Source organism: Elephas maximus, chromosome 3 (genome assembly GCF_024166365.1).
Source record: "Elephas maximus indicus isolate mEleMax1 chromosome 3, mEleMax1 primary haplotype, whole genome shotgun sequence".
NCBI classification, from domain to species: Eukaryota; Metazoa; Chordata; class Mammalia; order Proboscidea; family Elephantidae; genus Elephas; species Elephas maximus.
In genome coordinates, this window is record NC_064821.1 from 172,373,713 (window position 1) to 172,390,390 (window position 16,678).

The 16,678-nt window shown below is 45.7% G+C and overlaps 1 protein-coding gene across 3 annotated transcripts in view; it reads right to left on the minus strand.

Annotated features, from left to right (window-relative positions):
- Nucleotides 1–3,453: 3,453 nt before the first annotated feature.
- ELAPOR1 (endosome-lysosome associated apoptosis and autophagy regulator 1) overlaps nucleotides 3,454–16,678 on the minus strand; it is a 99,540-nt gene continuing 86,315 nt past the window's right edge. The window contains exons 14-21 of one of the 3 annotated variants that reach the window (XM_049880174.1): nucleotides 15,337–15,510; nucleotides 11,571–11,751; nucleotides 11,160–11,256; nucleotides 10,562–10,663; nucleotides 8,666–8,792; nucleotides 8,408–8,586; nucleotides 7,623–7,788; nucleotides 3,454–6,497 (exon numbers count right to left, since the gene is read on the minus strand). In XM_049880174.1, coding sequence (XP_049736131.1) covers nucleotides 6,429–6,497; nucleotides 7,623–7,788; nucleotides 8,408–8,586; nucleotides 8,666–8,792; nucleotides 10,562–10,663; nucleotides 11,160–11,256; nucleotides 11,571–11,751; nucleotides 15,337–15,510 — 1,095 coding nt within the window. In that variant the 3' untranslated portion in view covers nucleotides 3,454–6,428. Of the gene's footprint in view, nucleotides 6,526–7,622; nucleotides 7,789–8,407; nucleotides 8,587–8,665; nucleotides 8,793–10,561; nucleotides 10,664–11,159; nucleotides 11,257–11,570; nucleotides 11,752–15,336; nucleotides 15,511–16,678 lie in introns of all 3 variants that reach the window. The other 2 variants (XM_049880173.1, XM_049880172.1) reach the window with 2 other exon arrangements.

The following is a 16,678-nucleotide window of genomic DNA, read 5'->3' on the forward strand; positions in this document are numbered from 1 at the left end:
TGACTGCCAACTAGAAGTTCTGATCAACAGGATGTAACCAGCATTACCCAATAATTCCTGCCAGAATCTAAGAGAAAAACAAACCACATAATGCTTTCGTTATAGAGTGGTGGTGTGAAGCCATCCCGCCTTTGCATATGTGACTTCTATTAGCCTTAATACCGAGAACAGCTCTTAGGTGCTGCCTCTGAGGACACAAAGAGTTCAGTAACCCCCGGGACTGGGAAACAGTGAGCTAGACCATCTCATTTATTTTCTGTATAAGGAAACTGAGGCCCAGGAAAGTTAAGCAATGGAGCCAAAACAAGAACACAGGTAAGTGCCTTAGATAGGCCAGTGTTCCAGCTTGTCCCTTTGTTAGCCATTCTTTAGCAGAAAACAGGGCCTGGAGGAACTGGGCTAAAACATATCTTTATCAGCAGAGATCACTGAGTGCCTTCCACGTGGTATGCACTTACTACATTCTCCTTGGGTAAATGAGTGCCGGAGTAGGCTGAGAAGTTAAAAGCCTGTTGGTTCAGGGAGCAGAATCCTGGGAGAGATATTGCCTTGGGGATCCTGGGCAGCTAGTGGGTGGTGGCCACCTGCAGGAAGGAAGCAGGAAAAGAGGGCAGGGCACCCAAACCATAGCTGTCTTCCCTCTATTCACACTGGCCTCCCTTTAGCACCTCCTTGTGTTCCTCTGTCTGACTTAGATTTGGAGTAGAATTTCTCAGTGTTTGACAGGCAAGCCTGTTCCTGTCATTCTTCTGCTAGGAGCTTCCTGTGGCTACCTGTTGCCCGCAGGACAATGCCCAAACAGTATTTGCAAAGTACTAACAAAGTCATAAGCTGCCCCCTGCCAACCTTGCTAGCATGTTGCCTCTTTATCTCTTGGCATTTCCCCCCTCATGCTCCAAGTTCCAGCCATACTGAGCTACATGTGGCTCCCCTGCCATGCCTCTGAGCCTTTATACAGCTCCTTCTACCTGGAACTCCCTTTCCCTCCTCTGTTCCTCCAAACTGGCCAATTCCCACTTCCTCCAGGAAGCCTTCTCTGACAGCTTCTTCACCCCTCCCCCCAGATTACATCCAAATCACACAGTAGCATTTATCATACTTGCTTCAGGAGGAATTGACAACCCAACATCCAGTCCTTGGTTGCCCACTCCCTTCTATCAGAGAGACACAGTAACAAAGGAAGTTGATGCTGTTGTCATTGTGCAACTAAGGAGGAGCCATTTACAAACAGAAAGGGTCGTGGGAAGCTGCCAAGACACAGGGGGGACTTCAATCCAGCTGTCGATTCACCCATCTCACTGTGTCATACAAGAGATTGCATTTTTTAGTGCTTATGTTAACTTAAGCACTAAAGTAAAATTTATATTACAAATTCTCCTTGAATAGCTCTTAAATTGTCCGTGAAGTTTTGTGTTTGCATCCCAGTGTCAGTTTCTCTATCTCTTTGACAGTCACTATTGCCCTGTAGGAAACCCTGGTGGCTTAGTGCTATAGCTGCTAACCAAGAGGTCAGCAGTTCAAATCTGCCAGGCGCTCCTTGTAAACTCTATGGGGCAGTTCTACTCTGTCCTATAAGGTCGCTATGAGTCAGAATCGACTCAATGGCAGTGGGTTTGGTTTTTGGTTTGTATTGCTCTGTAGTTCTTACTAAATGTCTCCTTTAAGGTTTAGACCAAGTCATTAGTGTGTTCTTGCCTGGTCACCTGACAGTGTGTTTCACCTCTTTGTCAGTGATTGGGAATCCCTTAATACCATTCACACATTTTCCCCCAACGGTTCCAAGCTTGGTCATCTGTTCCTTGTCTGTTGCATTTGGGATACTGCAGAGGATATGGTTGAATTCTTGTAAATTAGCTGTGGTACGCCCATATAATTGCTTTTTTCACTATTGTATCTCAAGTAGGTGAGCCAGAGAAGGTTTCACAGTGGGGTGACTTTGAAGGCTGGGTGGAGGTTTGCCTGGTGGAAAGAGATGGACAGAGGCAGAGGGAAGAGCACTGGTCAAGGCAGGGAGGCATGCAAAGCTTATGACTGAGGTGGAACAGGCAAAAGTTCAGTGTGGTGGGGGTGTAAGCAATATGGGGAGGAAGTGGGTAGAGTGGGCTTAGTCCAGGGACTGGCACATAGAAATGCTAATTAATGCTAGTTTCATTTTCTCTTTTTCTTCTAAGACTTTGGACTTTATCCTATAACCAGGAACAGTATTCAAAATATTTAACCACTAGTACAATCCAGGTACCTCCAGATAAAACAGAGGTGAATCATAAACTACCCAGCGTGGAGTACTGATGGGCACCTGCTGGTGGGCAGTTCTGCCTGACAGCAATAAGGACCCAGGAGGGGTTTTTGTACATTTGAGTGCCTTCAGGTATGTGCTAGAAAAGGGATGGAAAAGTCTGTGAGGTCTCCAACTAATCCAGCTTGAGGGAATTCTTTCTGAGAGATCAAGTACCCTCAACTAGAGTGAAGGAAAGTACTGAAGCAGGAAAATCTGGCTACCAGGGGAAATGGTAGGTCCTTGATGCCACCTAGGATCCACACCCAGTCTACAATAATCCACCTCCCACCCAAACAAGCTGGTTTTACTTGCATTTGTAGAAATGTTATGTGGCTGGCCTCAGTGCCGCCCACGAGAAAACTGAACTGGTAAAGAAGGGAACTAACATGCTCGGGGAAACCCTGGTGGCCTAGTGGTTAAGAGCTATCTATGGCTGCTAACCAAGAGGTCGGCAGTTCAAACCCATCAGGCGCTCCTTGTAAACTCTATAGGGCAGTTCTACTCTGTCCTGTAGGGTCGCTTTGAATCGAGATTGACTTGATGGCAATGGGTTTGTTTGTTTTACATGCTAGGTATTTTACCTGTTGTTCTCTTTTGATCCTTACCTAATCTTGGGAAGTAAGATATCATTAAACCAGTTGCTGTCGAGTCGACTCTGACTCATGACAACCCCATATGTGTCAAAGTTGAACTGTGTTCCATAGGGTTTTTAATGGCTAGTCTTTTTGAAGTAGATCGCCAGACCTTTCTTTCAAGATGCCTCTGGGTGGGCTTGAAACTCCAGCCTAGTGGGTTAACCGTTCGCACCACCCACAGACTCCAAAGTATTATTAGATTCATTTTGTTATTGTGGAAGCTGAGGCTTTGGTTGTTGGCTAATTCCTCAGCAGGTGGTGAGAGCCTGCTGTCTTGCTTCTAAGTCTGTGCTCTTTTCTCTTTGTCACTCTGAGATTCAGAATCCTTCTCCTCTTCAGTTTAAGCTTGAAGGACACTTACCCATTTCCCACTCATGCTCAGCTGCTAACCAAAATGCCAGCGGTTCGAACCTACCAGCCGCTCCACAGGAGAAAGATATGGCACTCTGCTTCTGGAAAGATTTACAGCCTTGGAATCCCTAGGGGGCAGTTCCACTCTGTCCTATTGGGTTGCTATGAGTCAGAATCGACTGGATGGCAGTGGGTTTTGGTTTTTTGGCATCCAGCCACCCAACCCACGGTCAAGAAAAAACAACTTGAAAGGTATATTTTTATTTCAACAAAAAATGTGGCATTCAATACCCATCCCCTAACAAACTACAAACTCTTGAAATACAGAGTAAAAAGGAAATCCACTCAGTCTTGATAAGACAAAAATTTGGTTTCACAAAGCTGAAAAATCCATTACAAAGTCTCTGTTGTATAAATATAGTCAGTTTTATCTTTAATGTAATCAGACAAAAAAAAAAAAAAGTTTTGTTGGCATAAGAAAGCCCCTGGTCCTTGAATACACCACGTCCTCATTTGTACCCTGGCCAAATACACATGATTCCTATGTGATGACAGTTACTTGTTCTAAGACTCTAGGTAACCAGATGGGATTTAAAATTTTGATTTCCCCAGCCCACACTCCCTCCTCCAATAGCTTGTGCAAAGCACTATAGCCCTGGTTTAAGGGATAAAGGCTTTCTTTTCCCATAAAAAATCCAACATGCTTATTCTAAAATTGATCATGGTGATGGATGCACAACTGTGAATACATTAAAGTGATTGAATTGTACATTTTAATTAGATGAATTGTATGGAATGTGAAGTATATCTCAATAAAGCTGTTGTAAAAAAATCTAACATGTCTAAGTTGCTAGGGGAACACGTGACCCTAACAATATAACTCAGGAGCTCCTGGCAGGTCACAGGGAAGACCCATAGAAGTTGGAACACTAAAGACATCCTTAAAGTACTGTGACTAGGTCAGTGGAGTCTGAGGCTGCTCTGGGGACACTCAGTTTCAAAAATCAGAATAAAGGAGTCAAAAGGGGATGTACTTTTTCCTTACTGCTTCCAGAATAATCTGAGGCCCTTTTGTGCCCTTGGTCACAAAAGAAAGTTATTCAGTAAAAAGCAGATGCCCAGGGTGTTGCTGACACTACAGGAGACTTTAGGTTGGAGCTCAGGAGCTAGGCATCTGTACCCATTGGGAGAAATTCCAACATGGCCACAAGATCTGAGACCCTAACTCCCACAAAAGGAGGATGGATCTGGGTACCCATGGAAAAGTTTCTGGATTTCTTGAACCAAAGGGACTGCCTGTCATCAGCAGTGATGTTAATGACCAGACATCATGGTAGGGCTCCAGTTCTCATTGACTCTTTTATAAGATCATTGCCAGGGCAACAGAGGCTAATCACATGAACAAGCCATTCTGTGGAAGACAAACCACTTAGAAATGACAGCTCCATCCTCTGTACCTATTACCTGGCTACCGAATGGCCACTGGAGAAAGGGTACAGGCACAAATCATGGGCAACTGGGCACCTGACTAAGGAATGGTCTTTCTAGACTGATAGTGGAAGATAAAGAATTGCCAGTAGTAGAAGGAAAAAGGTAATTTAAACTCTTGCTCTGGCTTTGCCATTCTAGTTATTTAAATTCACTGATGATCCTTGGTGTCACACAGAGAACACCCACTCTACTCACCTTTCAAAAGGGATGCTGCCAGGAGTTGGGACCGGAAGTCTTTAAATTTGTTTTTGTTTTTTTTTTTCCACACACACAGGAAATGAGAATGGGAAAAGGGAAGGATAGGGCTTCAAAGTGAGAAGCATCCCAGTTTGGCGAACACCTTGTTAAACAACTCTAGTCTTCCCTCCTTGAAGACTGATTTGGCTCTGCTGCTGGAGTACAGGGCCTGGGAGTCGATTCCTTTTTTGGTCATGGTAAAAAAAACAGTTGCCATTGAGTCAACTTGACTCATGGCGACCCCATGTGTGTCAGAGTAGAACTGTGCTCCATAGGGTTTTCAATAGCTGATTTTTTGGAAATAGATCACAAAGCCTTTCTTTTGAGGTGCCTCTGGGTGGACTCAAACCTCCAGTCTTTCAGTTAGCAGCCAAGCACATTAACTGTTTGCACCACCGAGGGACTCCTTGCCATTCTAGAAGCTGTTTATTCTGTGGCTGAGCAGATGAGTCAACCTTAAAGCAGACATCACGCTACCTCAGGTCTATCCCATGGTGGGATGGTTCCCCCAAGATGGCCCCATAAAAACCTTGGCCTCCTTGTGTTCTTTCAAAATAAGATAGACCTATTGCCTGACATAGCCCAAACCCCTGGGACTGAGGCACTCAGGATGGGGAGTTTTCCTAACTGGCAAGGAATTGCCATCACCGTGGATAAAAGCAACAGAGAATAAGGCTAGGGGGTGTGTCATAGGGAGATGATGGGAAGTAAAAAGGGTGGGAAGCATAGGTCAACCAGAGCTTTGAGTCATTTTCACAATGAATGTTTCCCTTTGGCTCCATCAAGAATATTTATCACTTAGTTAAGAGAAGGGAATGATTGTACCTGGTTTAAAAACAAATTAAAAAAAAAAAAAAAAGCCCTTCCCTTTTACCTCTCTTTGTGCTTATCGAGATTTTTTACCCAGGCCTTACTCACCTCACCGTCAAGCCTATGCTTCACACTGTTTTGAACTGGTTCTTCAGGAGAAATGAATCCAGGCCTCCATAAGAACCCTGATACCCTCCTCATCCAGCCCCTCTCCTAAAGATAGCATGAGCTGAGGGGCTTATGATCAGGAAAACTCTTCTGCTATTTATGCCCTTACATAAGAGGGCAGAAAAAGTGGCTTCTATACTTAAGAAGAGAGAAAAACTTTCATTACAGAGCTCTAAGAATTATGGGCAGATGAAGCCACAGCTCCAGTGGCTGGACCATATAGGGAAACAAGATGCAACCAAGGGAGTGATATACAAACAATGTGTGGATATATTTGGCAGGTTTGGGGCAAGCAGGGTTTGGGTACTCTGTAAAAAAAAAAAAAAATCTGAAATTCAAACTTCTTCTGATAAGGCCACAATGAAGAGATTTCCAGCAGTGGGTGTTGCAGGAAGCTGGCACCCAAATCGCCACAGGCTTGCAAGGTGATGTGCCCAGGTGAGGCAGGGCAGGACCTCTCACAGGTCCATGTCTGGGCCTCCTGAGGATGTCTTCAGTGGCACCGAGTCAAACCCATCAGGAGTCCTCTGAAAGATAGATGGTGACAGGAGCTGGCTGCTGGGCACAGGCAAGTTTGGGGGACAAAGGAAAGAAATGGGAAAATAGGTGACAGAAGGAACCCATATGGAATTCCCATTTTCAGTGGCTTTGTAGAAACACCGAAATGAAATACCCTTTACTCCTCTTCTTGCTGTCTTCAGGGTCCATCAGAGAATAAGAAAAATCTCGTTAAGATTAAAAATCACCTGCCTTGTATCCCTGCTGAACTCTAAAAGCCCCAGACAGACTCAAGGGTCCTGGAGTGAAGTATTCTCTCATTGGTCAAAAATCAAGGAGTAAGGAGGCAAGGGAGTCACCCTGCAGGTCAGCATGAAGGGAATGAGATTCTGTAGTCTAAACACTTAACCACCTTCCTTTCCTCACCATCCCTCCAGTCCTCTCTTTCCCTTACACCCTTCTAGCCCACACCTTTTTGGATGAATTGGTTCAGGGCAGCAAGCAGGTGTGGGCACCTGCAGAGTGGGGAGGCAGAGGGCTGGAGCCCTGACGAGTTGCTTGGATACTCTCTGCTGGCCCCATGCCTAGTGGCTGTGTTGTCTGTATTGCATTTATGAGCTTCAAACTCAGTCACCCACCCACAAACAACAACCCTCTCAGCACAGAATTGCTCAGCAATGAGCACCTATGACTTAGCTATGACTCAGCTGCCTCCAAAGGACCTGGTCCAGACACCTGGGAGACAGCACCCTCCACTGGTCAAAAGATAACCTAGCTTCTATCAGAAGTTGATCCTAGAGACCTCCTCCCCCCACCCACCCCAAAAAAGGGAAATGATTCTTACAACATGAATTGGTTCAATACTCCTTCTGGAAGTTAAAAGGCCCACACAGTCCACCAACTGGAGTGCATGTTGGGAGAGAAGGAGCCTGGTCAAGAGCAGTCTTGGGCCCCAGGAGAAAGAGTATTAGCATGGTAATGCAGAAGGCAGAAGACAGGGCTTCCAAGCTAGGGGGCCAGAAGATTATGGGGGTGTAGGGAAATCACAAAGAAAGTGGTCCCTGAACAGTGCAGGGCCGTTCACTCTGCTGGGAATGACAGGTGTCTTCTCCAGCCTTCCAGGCTGACCTTAGTGCACTGGCCAGGCCCCCTACCTTGGAGGTAAATGATTTGATTTTCCCAAAGAGTGACTTCTTGCTGGTAAAGATGAGGTCATCCTCTACATCCTCGCCTTCCATGATGGCACAGCTGTCAGCTGCGGGCAGGTCACAATCCTTGAGGGTAGCATTCATCACCAGCTTGGAGTACTTGTACTCTAGTCTGTGAAACAGAGGGATGGGAAAGACAAGACACCAGAATGTGGGCATAAGGGGGAATAAACAGTCCCACGCCATGCGTAAGGAACTGAAGCACAGCAAAATGGCACTGGGGCTGGAACAGAGCTTAAGAATCTTGGCTTTCTGTTCAGTGGCCTTTTTATTCCTTAAGGCTGGCTGTATCAAAGCTTAATAGAAATAATGTAATCACAAAATCATTTTTGTTAACAATAACAACAAATTAAGGATGCTTTTTGCTTTTCTTTTGAGAAGCTAACAGCTCTTCATAGACTGCCACAGAGTACCATCCCTGTTCAGAACCAGCATAACCAACATGTACACTGGATAACTGGCCAGAGTCCGAGTCGATGCCACCTCCAGAGAAAAGCCCCAGAAATGTATACTCCTGCAGGTTCTCCTCCTGCAGAAGAAAGATGTGGACGTCTGCTCCCCTAAAACTTACAGCCTTGGTAACCCTATGGGGCAATTCTACTCTGTCCTACAGGGTTGCTATGAGTTGGAACTGAACTCAACAGCAACAGTTTTCGTCTTTGGTTTGGTTCTCCTCCCAGCTCAATGATCTAACTGAATCCATCTCCAGACTCCAATACCCAAACACGTACTTTTGATTCTTTTTCCAGAAGTAACAGGTCAGGACGGTGAGCAGGATGGCGGTACAGGTGCCTGCAGAGATGCCCACTTTCAGCCAGAAGTCGATTGTTTTGCAGATGGTGACTCTCTGCTCAGGCAGGGAGACACCACCCCAGCACAGCTTTGGTTCTCTCCACACATATGTGGTCTTCTGTTGGGGTGAAAAACAAGCAATTCAGTTATTACCTTCCCTTTGCTCCTGGGCAAGCCCCAATTAGAGAGGCATCTACCTGGATCCCAGCCACACAGCTGCTGATGATGGCGTGGTAATCAGCGGTGGAGCAGAGTGGGCAAGCCACCATGCTCTCCCACAGGAAGTGGAAGTTACAGCCATCACAGGTCCCATCCGAGCATGTGCTAGTGAGACAGAAAGGAAACCTGAGTGCTCGTTTGCTGCACCTGTGGGGGAGATCTGGTTGGGGTCCTGTTACCTCACAGCCTGCCTGACTCACTTGCTCCCCCACCAAATGGTTAGCCCCACCAGGGTCCTCCCCGCTAGTCCTGAAGACAGGTTTTGATCTCTGGTTTCCTCGATGGTAAGAGGCATTTCTGGCCCCCACTGGGTTCTCTACTGTCTGCTGACATCATATGAGAACAAATGCAAGGTGTCTGCCCTGGAGCATGGCTATCCCATTCAACCCTCATGTTCTCCCCACGGTCATGTGACATTTTGAAATGGCCACTTTAATGCAGCTTTCTTGGGTGGAATTTAGGATTGAGGTGAGATTCGGGAATGGACTTCAGGTCATGGATATCTGTTATGTACATTATGGGTGATGATGAAAACAACAACAGTGATAATATCATGACATTTTGTCCTGCTTAGCTTCCTACTCCCCCAAATCAGTTGTTGGGGAGCAGCATTTCCCAAACTGTCTTCCTCAGGACACTAGTACCCCTCAAGTGTTAGCTGGTCCAAACAAGTCCAAACTAACTGCCATTGATTTGATTCTGACTCATAGCAACCCTATAGGACAGAGTAGTACTGCCCCATAGGGTTTCCAAGGCCATAGATCTTTTACAGAAACAGACTCCCACATCTTTCTCCCAAGGAGCGGTCAGTGGGCTCAAATCGCCAACCTCTCTGTTCTCAGCCAAGTGCTTTAACATTGCACCACCAGGGCCCCTCTGTTACCTGGTACTCTGTGAAAAAAAGGTGTGGGCAAGGAGTCTGGGGTCAAAGAAGTTTGGGAATTCTGACTTAATGCTCTCAGCTTGTAAACTCAGAATTGAGTCTTTTAGTTGTGGAGAGACTCTGAGGATCCCTAAAGCTTTTACTAGCTCTAATCATAGCCAGTACATACCAGGCACTGTGATAAGCCCCAACATCTCCTTGCCTCATTTAATCCTCATGATAACCTACTAAGGGAATGTATTATTATCCTCTTTTTACAGATAAGGCAAAAAGAGGCTCAGAAAAGGTAAGACATGTGTCCATGATAACATAGCTAGTAAGTAGAGTAGTTGATAAATCTGGCTCTCAGCCTGAACTGTTAGCCATGACACTATACTTCAGTGCTATGAGGAAAAATCCTCCTTTTACAGATGAGAAAACCGAGACTCAGAGAGATTGTGTAACCCAGGGTCACCCAGTTTAGTAGTTGGGAAAGCCAGAATTCTAGGCCAGTTCTTTCTGATTCCAGAGCCTAAGCTCATTTCAACATACCAAGCTTCAATCCTTAATTCAAGGAGGAGGCTGGATAAGGAGGTACTCAGTAAAATTCTTGTACCCCTGAGCCATCTGGGCACAGTGGTCTGGCCCTCAATCCCAGGTACCACAAGGGAAGATGAGAGAGTGGCTTCTGGTAACCCCACGGCCCCTCCTCTATGCATCCTTCACTGAGGGCATTGGAGGGAAGGCTCTAGGGTAAAATGCAAGGATAACAGCCCTCCCCCAGCTGATCCCATAATTGTCTGGGAATGTAGGGTAGTTTTGACTCTTCCTTCTGTCTTAATCTTGCCCTCTGAAGATTGAGGGCTTGGGGCCATGACTATGCCCCCAAGAACCCATTTATGGATCCCAAACTTTTCTCTTTTGCTGTTTTCCAGTAATCTTTGGATCCTGGGAAGGAATGAGTCCAAGAAAGGAAGACTTTGGCCTTCATTAATTCTTTCCTATGGCTTACACTGGCAGCAACAGACTTCCAGTGGCAGGTTTCAGTGGATTGCATCTGACTCGGATGGTGGTTGATCTCCCAGAGCTGCAGGACTGGGTCACATCGTTGGACCTGCAGAGAAATCCAGCCCTCATGAGGGGAATGAGCCACTCAGCCATGCTACTGAGGAGCCGCCAAGTGAAGTCAACAGGGACAATTCCCTTGCTGGGGAAGTCGGTACTTGGGCTCTAGCTTGACACATAGGGAGTGCATAGGCCTTGGTTCAGACATGGAGAGAGTAGGGATCCTGGAGTCTATTCAAGTGGGAGACGAAGTGGTCTAGGAAAGGCACAACCAGCATGTGCATAGCACGGGAGCCTCCTTAAGCTAGAAAGGAAGTCCGCTACAGATCACCCAATATTTCTATCTGCCTCCAGGGCAGAGCTGTCCCAGTAATACCCAAGAAGCTGGGGTCAGGGAGCTCCCAGTCTTTAGCTATCATTGCTGGGCAGATCTGCTAGACCTCAGACATGTTCTGGCTTGATAAATAGGTGGCTTGAGAGGGAGGGATGCAACTGAAATTGTAGAGGAGCCCTAGGTTTTGCTTGGGTTAGCCTCTCATCTTCACCTATAAAAGAAGATCACATCCGGTATTCCCAAGGACTCCAGCGGGAAAAGTTCAGCTGGGGAGGTGATTCCATCCAGAGTCATATCTGTTGTCACTCCTGCCAAATTAGAGCTCCTAATTAGTTTTCGCTAGTAGCATTAGCTGGCAACCACTTTTAATACCCGTTAACATCCAACCTCACTTCACCTCCTCACTTCCCCCGGGTGGCTCATGAGCAAACTAAAGGTCTGTCAGAGGCCCCATGGGCACTTGGCACCCCAAGTGGAACAGAAAACAGTTCAGAAGATTGGGCCCCTCATTTGGGGCGTTTACCTCTGAGCCTTGTAGTAGCCTCTGTCTCTGTCTCTCTCTTTCTCATACACACACATAGACACAGTCTCTCAAACAAGGCTGGGGTACTGGTTTACTCACCTATGAGTCGATCGGCGAGGCTGACAGGCTGGGAGGACACCCCGGCCTTGTAGCCTGTCACCTCGGGGGGGATAATGACCATCTGGCAGACGTAGGCCGTGATGGATTTGGAGAAACCTGACTCACCCTCAGGAATCTGGAGGTCAGTGACATTGTCGGTGCAAACGGACATTTTCTTCCCCTGGGTGGGGGGTGTGTGGGGAGGGAGAAGCAAATGGTCACAGAGGAACGTCCAGAGGGGAAAAGGGAACAGTTTTTTCACATCTAAAAGTTCAGCTTTCCAGTGGTAGGTTGCAGTGGAATGACTCATCCCAGAACTAATTACAAAACAGATTTAAAAAAAAAAAAGCTAAAAATAAGGCCTAGGTGTCCCAGTTTCTGGAACTCTGGCCCAGGGGTCCCAGTCTTTTTGTTTCTTTGGATTCCTCCGGGAGCCCTATGGAAACCCTGGTGGCGTAGTGGTTAAGTGCTACAGCTGCTAACCAAAAGGTTGGCAGTTTGAATCTACCAGGTGCTCCTTGAAAACTCTATGGGGCAGTTCTACTCTGTCCTGTAGAGTCGCTATGAGTCGGAATCGATGCGATGGCAGCGGGTTTGTTTTGTTGTTGAGAGCCCTAGGTGAGCAGAATTCTGATGGTGACAACTGATTTGGAGATCTCCCCTACCAGCCCACTAGTTAAAGGCCCTTCCTTATCCTAATCTCCTAATGGATCTGCTAGACGGGTACTGAAATACTTATGTCAATGAGACCAGAAACCAGTAAAATTATTTTAACGTATAGCCTGTTCGTGTTCCTCCCTTGGTGCTGCGATTCCACCCATACTTTCTAGACAGACTTCAGAGGTTTAAACAGTCCTGCTGGCCAGCCCCTCACTGCCTTGAGTCAGGGCATCTGGGGACAGTTAGGACCAATTCCAATGTAAAAAAACATTCATCAACAGAAGGCAGTTTGCTTATCCTCCTGTGTTTAAGGCCCTCACCGCGTAGAACTCTGGAAGACGAGGGAGCAATCGGGACCCATTCCTCCCTGAGCTTTTATCATAGAGGAAATATTGAGATATTGTTCCTTCAAAAATGTTAAATTTAGGGAATATTAGTATATAACTTGGTTTGCTAATATAAAAATCATTTGTTCAATATTTCAAATTGAAGCTGACTAAGTATTTAGAAGGAAACCCTGGTGGCATAGTGGTTAAGAGCTATGGCTGCTAACCAAAAGTTTGGCAGTTTGAATCTACCAGGCCCTCCTTGGAAACCCCATGGGGCAGTTCTACCCTGTCCTATATGGGTTCCTATGAGTAGGGAATCGACTCGACAGCAACGGGACAGGAAAAGTATTTAGAAGGGGGCAGTGATGGTTCAGTGGTAGAATTTTCACCTTCCATGAGGGAAAAACCCCACCCCAGTGCCATCGAGTCGATGAGGGAAACCTGGGTTCAATTCCTGGCCAGTGCCTCTCGTACTCAGCCACTACCCATGTGTCAGTGGAGACTTGCACGTGGCTATGACGCCAAACAGGTTTTAGTGGAGCTTGCAGACAAAGACAACTTGCAAAGAAAGGCCTGGTGATTTAATTTTGAAAAACCAGCCAATGAAAACTCTGTGGATCACAATGGGGGTTGTCATGAGTGGGCGGGGGGTGGGGGCGACTTGGTAACAGCTAACAACAACAAATACTTTGTTGTTATTGTCAGGTGTCGTCGAGTCGGCTTTGACTCATATTGACCCCATGTACCATAGGATGAAACACTGCCCAGTCCTGCACCATGCTCACAATTGTTATGCGTGAGCCCATTGTTGCAGCCACTGTGTCAGTCCATCTCATTGAGGGGCTTCCTCTTTTTCTCTGACCCTGTACTTCACCAAGCATGATGTCCTTCTCCAGGGACTGATCCCTCCTGATAACATGTCCAAAGTATGTAAGACAAAGTCTCGTCATCCTTGCTTCTAAGGAGCACTCTGGCTATACTTTTTCCAAGACAGATATGTTTGTGCTCCTGGCAGTCCATGGTATAGTCAATATTCTTTGTCAACATCACAATTCGAAGGCGTCAATTCTTCTTCAGTCTTCCTTATTAATTGTCCAGGTTTCGCATACGTATGATGCGACTGAAAATACCATGGCTTGGGTCAGGCACACCTTAGTCTTCAAGATGACATACTTGCTTTTCAACACTTTAAAGAGGTCTTTCACAGCAGATTTGCCCAACGCAATGCGTCTTTTGATTTCTTGGCTGCTGATTCCATGGGTGTTGGTAGCAGATTCAGGTAAAATGAAATCCTTGACAACAAAGTATTTAGCATGTAATATTTTCAATGATATAACTTTTATTACAAATGGAGCTACGTATGCTGTTAAGTCAGTTGTCTAAGTTTTTTTCCACCTAGATTATAAGTAGATAAATAACATGAGAACAGAAAGAAACCTTTACATTACAATAAAAGAGTTATTTTAGTTTTTGAACTGAAAAGAATAAAGGAGAAAAGAAAAAAAAGATACAACCGCCTCCAAATTTCTCATCTCCACCTTTTTCCTAACTCCACTTTTGCTACATGGGGCTTGCTTTTTAATCAGTCTCTCTCCTGAGTTATCAGTAACTGCCATTTCTGAGGCGTCACTTTAAATTCCTAAAAGACTTCTAAAAACAAGATAGAGACAATTTTGTCTAATCTTTCTTAAACCTGTTGCCATCAGGTTGATGCCAACTCATAGTGACCCTATAGAACAGAACTGCCCCATAGGGTTTCCAAGCAACAGTTGGTGGATTTGAACTGCCAATCTTTTGGTTAACAGCCAGGCTCTTAACAACTGTGCCACTAATTTATTTCTTGACACATTCTCTGTATACAAACCGGTTTCTTTGCATGCCGCAGAAGACGGGTAGAAGCTGTGTGGTGTAAAGGACTTACCACCACCCAGAGTCACGTACCGAACACTCAAAAACCGAAAAACCAAACCAGTTGCCGTGCAGTCTGTTTCGACTCCTGGTGTGTCAGAGTAGAACTGTGCTCCATAGGGTTTTCAATGGCTGATTTATCTTTTTTTTAGCTAACCAGGCCTTTCTTCTGTGGTACCTCCAGGTGGATGCAAACCTCCAACCTTTCAGCTCCCAGCTGAGCACTCAACTGTTTTCATCACCCAGGGACTCGCATTCTTATTTGGTAACATATGAACCTAACTTTCCAACTGCTAATCGTGGCTTGTTTTGCAATTTAGTCAAGCGCAGTAGTGGGGTGACTGCCCTTTACATTTCTACCTTTGGATTTGGGATCCAGAATATGTACAGCAGCAGGAAATGACTGATGGTAACGTTCTTTCCTGGTCTTAATACAGCCTTTCAAGTGACTTTTTTGTACTGTCAGCAAAGATACATGTAGGTGAACTAAAAACAGTTTATTTCATCTAACCTCTAGAAAAGAAATGACAGGTGCCGTGATTACCGAAGACTGCTTTTTTAAGGGAGAGGAAAAAAACAAACAAACCAACTTTCTCCTGCATAGCTTTTATATACTTATTTTGAAGGAATAAAGGTAAGGTAGGAATAAATGAATACTTTATTCAAATCTTAAAAACCCTAACTGTTCATAATCCAAACAATTTCATTTTAGGTAAAATAATAATCATTAAAAAAATATATATATATAAAACGTTTCAGCCTCCCAACTGCCGCTGCCTATATTGGCTTTTTGTCTGTGTTGTCTTTGTGGTGTCTGGCCTCTGGCAGCCCCTTTCAGTTCTAACCCTGCCAGCCCTTGCACACCTTACCTGGTTTCCACAGAGACTGAGGGTGAAGTGATGGAAATATTTCAATCCTTTGGAAGTGAAGCTTGGCCCTCCAGCTAGAGAGACAGGGTTTGCCAAAGTGGAGAAGTTGTAGTCGAAAGTCCTGGCTGAGCTGCTGACCGAGAGGGAGCAGTCGTTGTAGCACAGAGAGTGGATCTGAGGGGAGAGGGCTTGGGTCAGGCCAGCTAGCCGGGCTGCAGTGGAGACTATCGGTTATCTTCCCCAGCCTGGCCCAGCTCAAATAGGGTAGAAGAGGAAGAACTAAGAATTGGGGGTGGCATTAACAGAAGTAAATCAGGGGCCAGTGGGATTTTTGTACAGCTTGCCATTCAATTATTTGCACATATGTGATGTACAATCCTAAACCTGTTATTTTTCAGTAGTTAGTCAAATTTAATAGCCTTGGTGACAGTACCGACAACCAAAACCAAACCTGTTGTCATTGAGTTGATTTAGACTCACAGTGACCTCATACAACAGAGTAGAACTGTCCCATAGAGTTTTCAAGGAGTGCCTGGTGGATTCGAACTGCCAACCTTTTGGTTAGCAGCTGTAGCTCTTAACTACTAAGCCAGCAGGGTTTCCAGTAGGCACACATAATTTCCTATGCCCAGATTATAAAACCCTCTCAAGACACACCACCACCCGTCTGTCAGTTTGTCGTACTCTAGTGGCTCGTGTATTGCTATGATGGTGGAAGTTATGCCACCAGTATTCAAATACTAGCAGAGCCACCCTCGGTGAACAGGTTTCAATGGAGTTTCCAGACTAAGACAGACTAGGGAGAAATGCCGGGCAATCTACTTCCTAAAATCAACCAATGGAAACCCTACGGATCACAATAGAACATTCAGTGTCAGATATAGCGCTGGAAGACAAGCTGTCTTCAAAATACACTGTGGTTGCAACAATGGACTCAAGCACACCGATTGTGCAGATGGAGCTGAAGGGGGCAATTTTTTTTTCCTGTTGTTGCTATGAGCTGGAGCAGACTCAATGGCAACTAAACAACAACTCGAGATACAAGGTAGCCCTTCTTACTTTCAAGCTGAAGACCATAAGGTACTAAGATATAAAGGGTGCCGAAAACAGCAGAAGAGAAACTACAAGCTCTTGACTGTGCCCCTCCTCCCATTTGAAACTCACTAAACTCTGCTTCTTCTTTCCCAGGTTCTCTGTAGGAAGCTGAACTTCAAGAGCAGCTCGATTTCCCAAAAACCCTTTCCTTGCTCGGCTTTAGGGTCCCCATTCAGCAGCAGCCTTACTCAGCTGTCATTCCCTCCCTTAGCAGCAGAGGGAGCTCCAGGGGAAGAAAGGTTGTGGC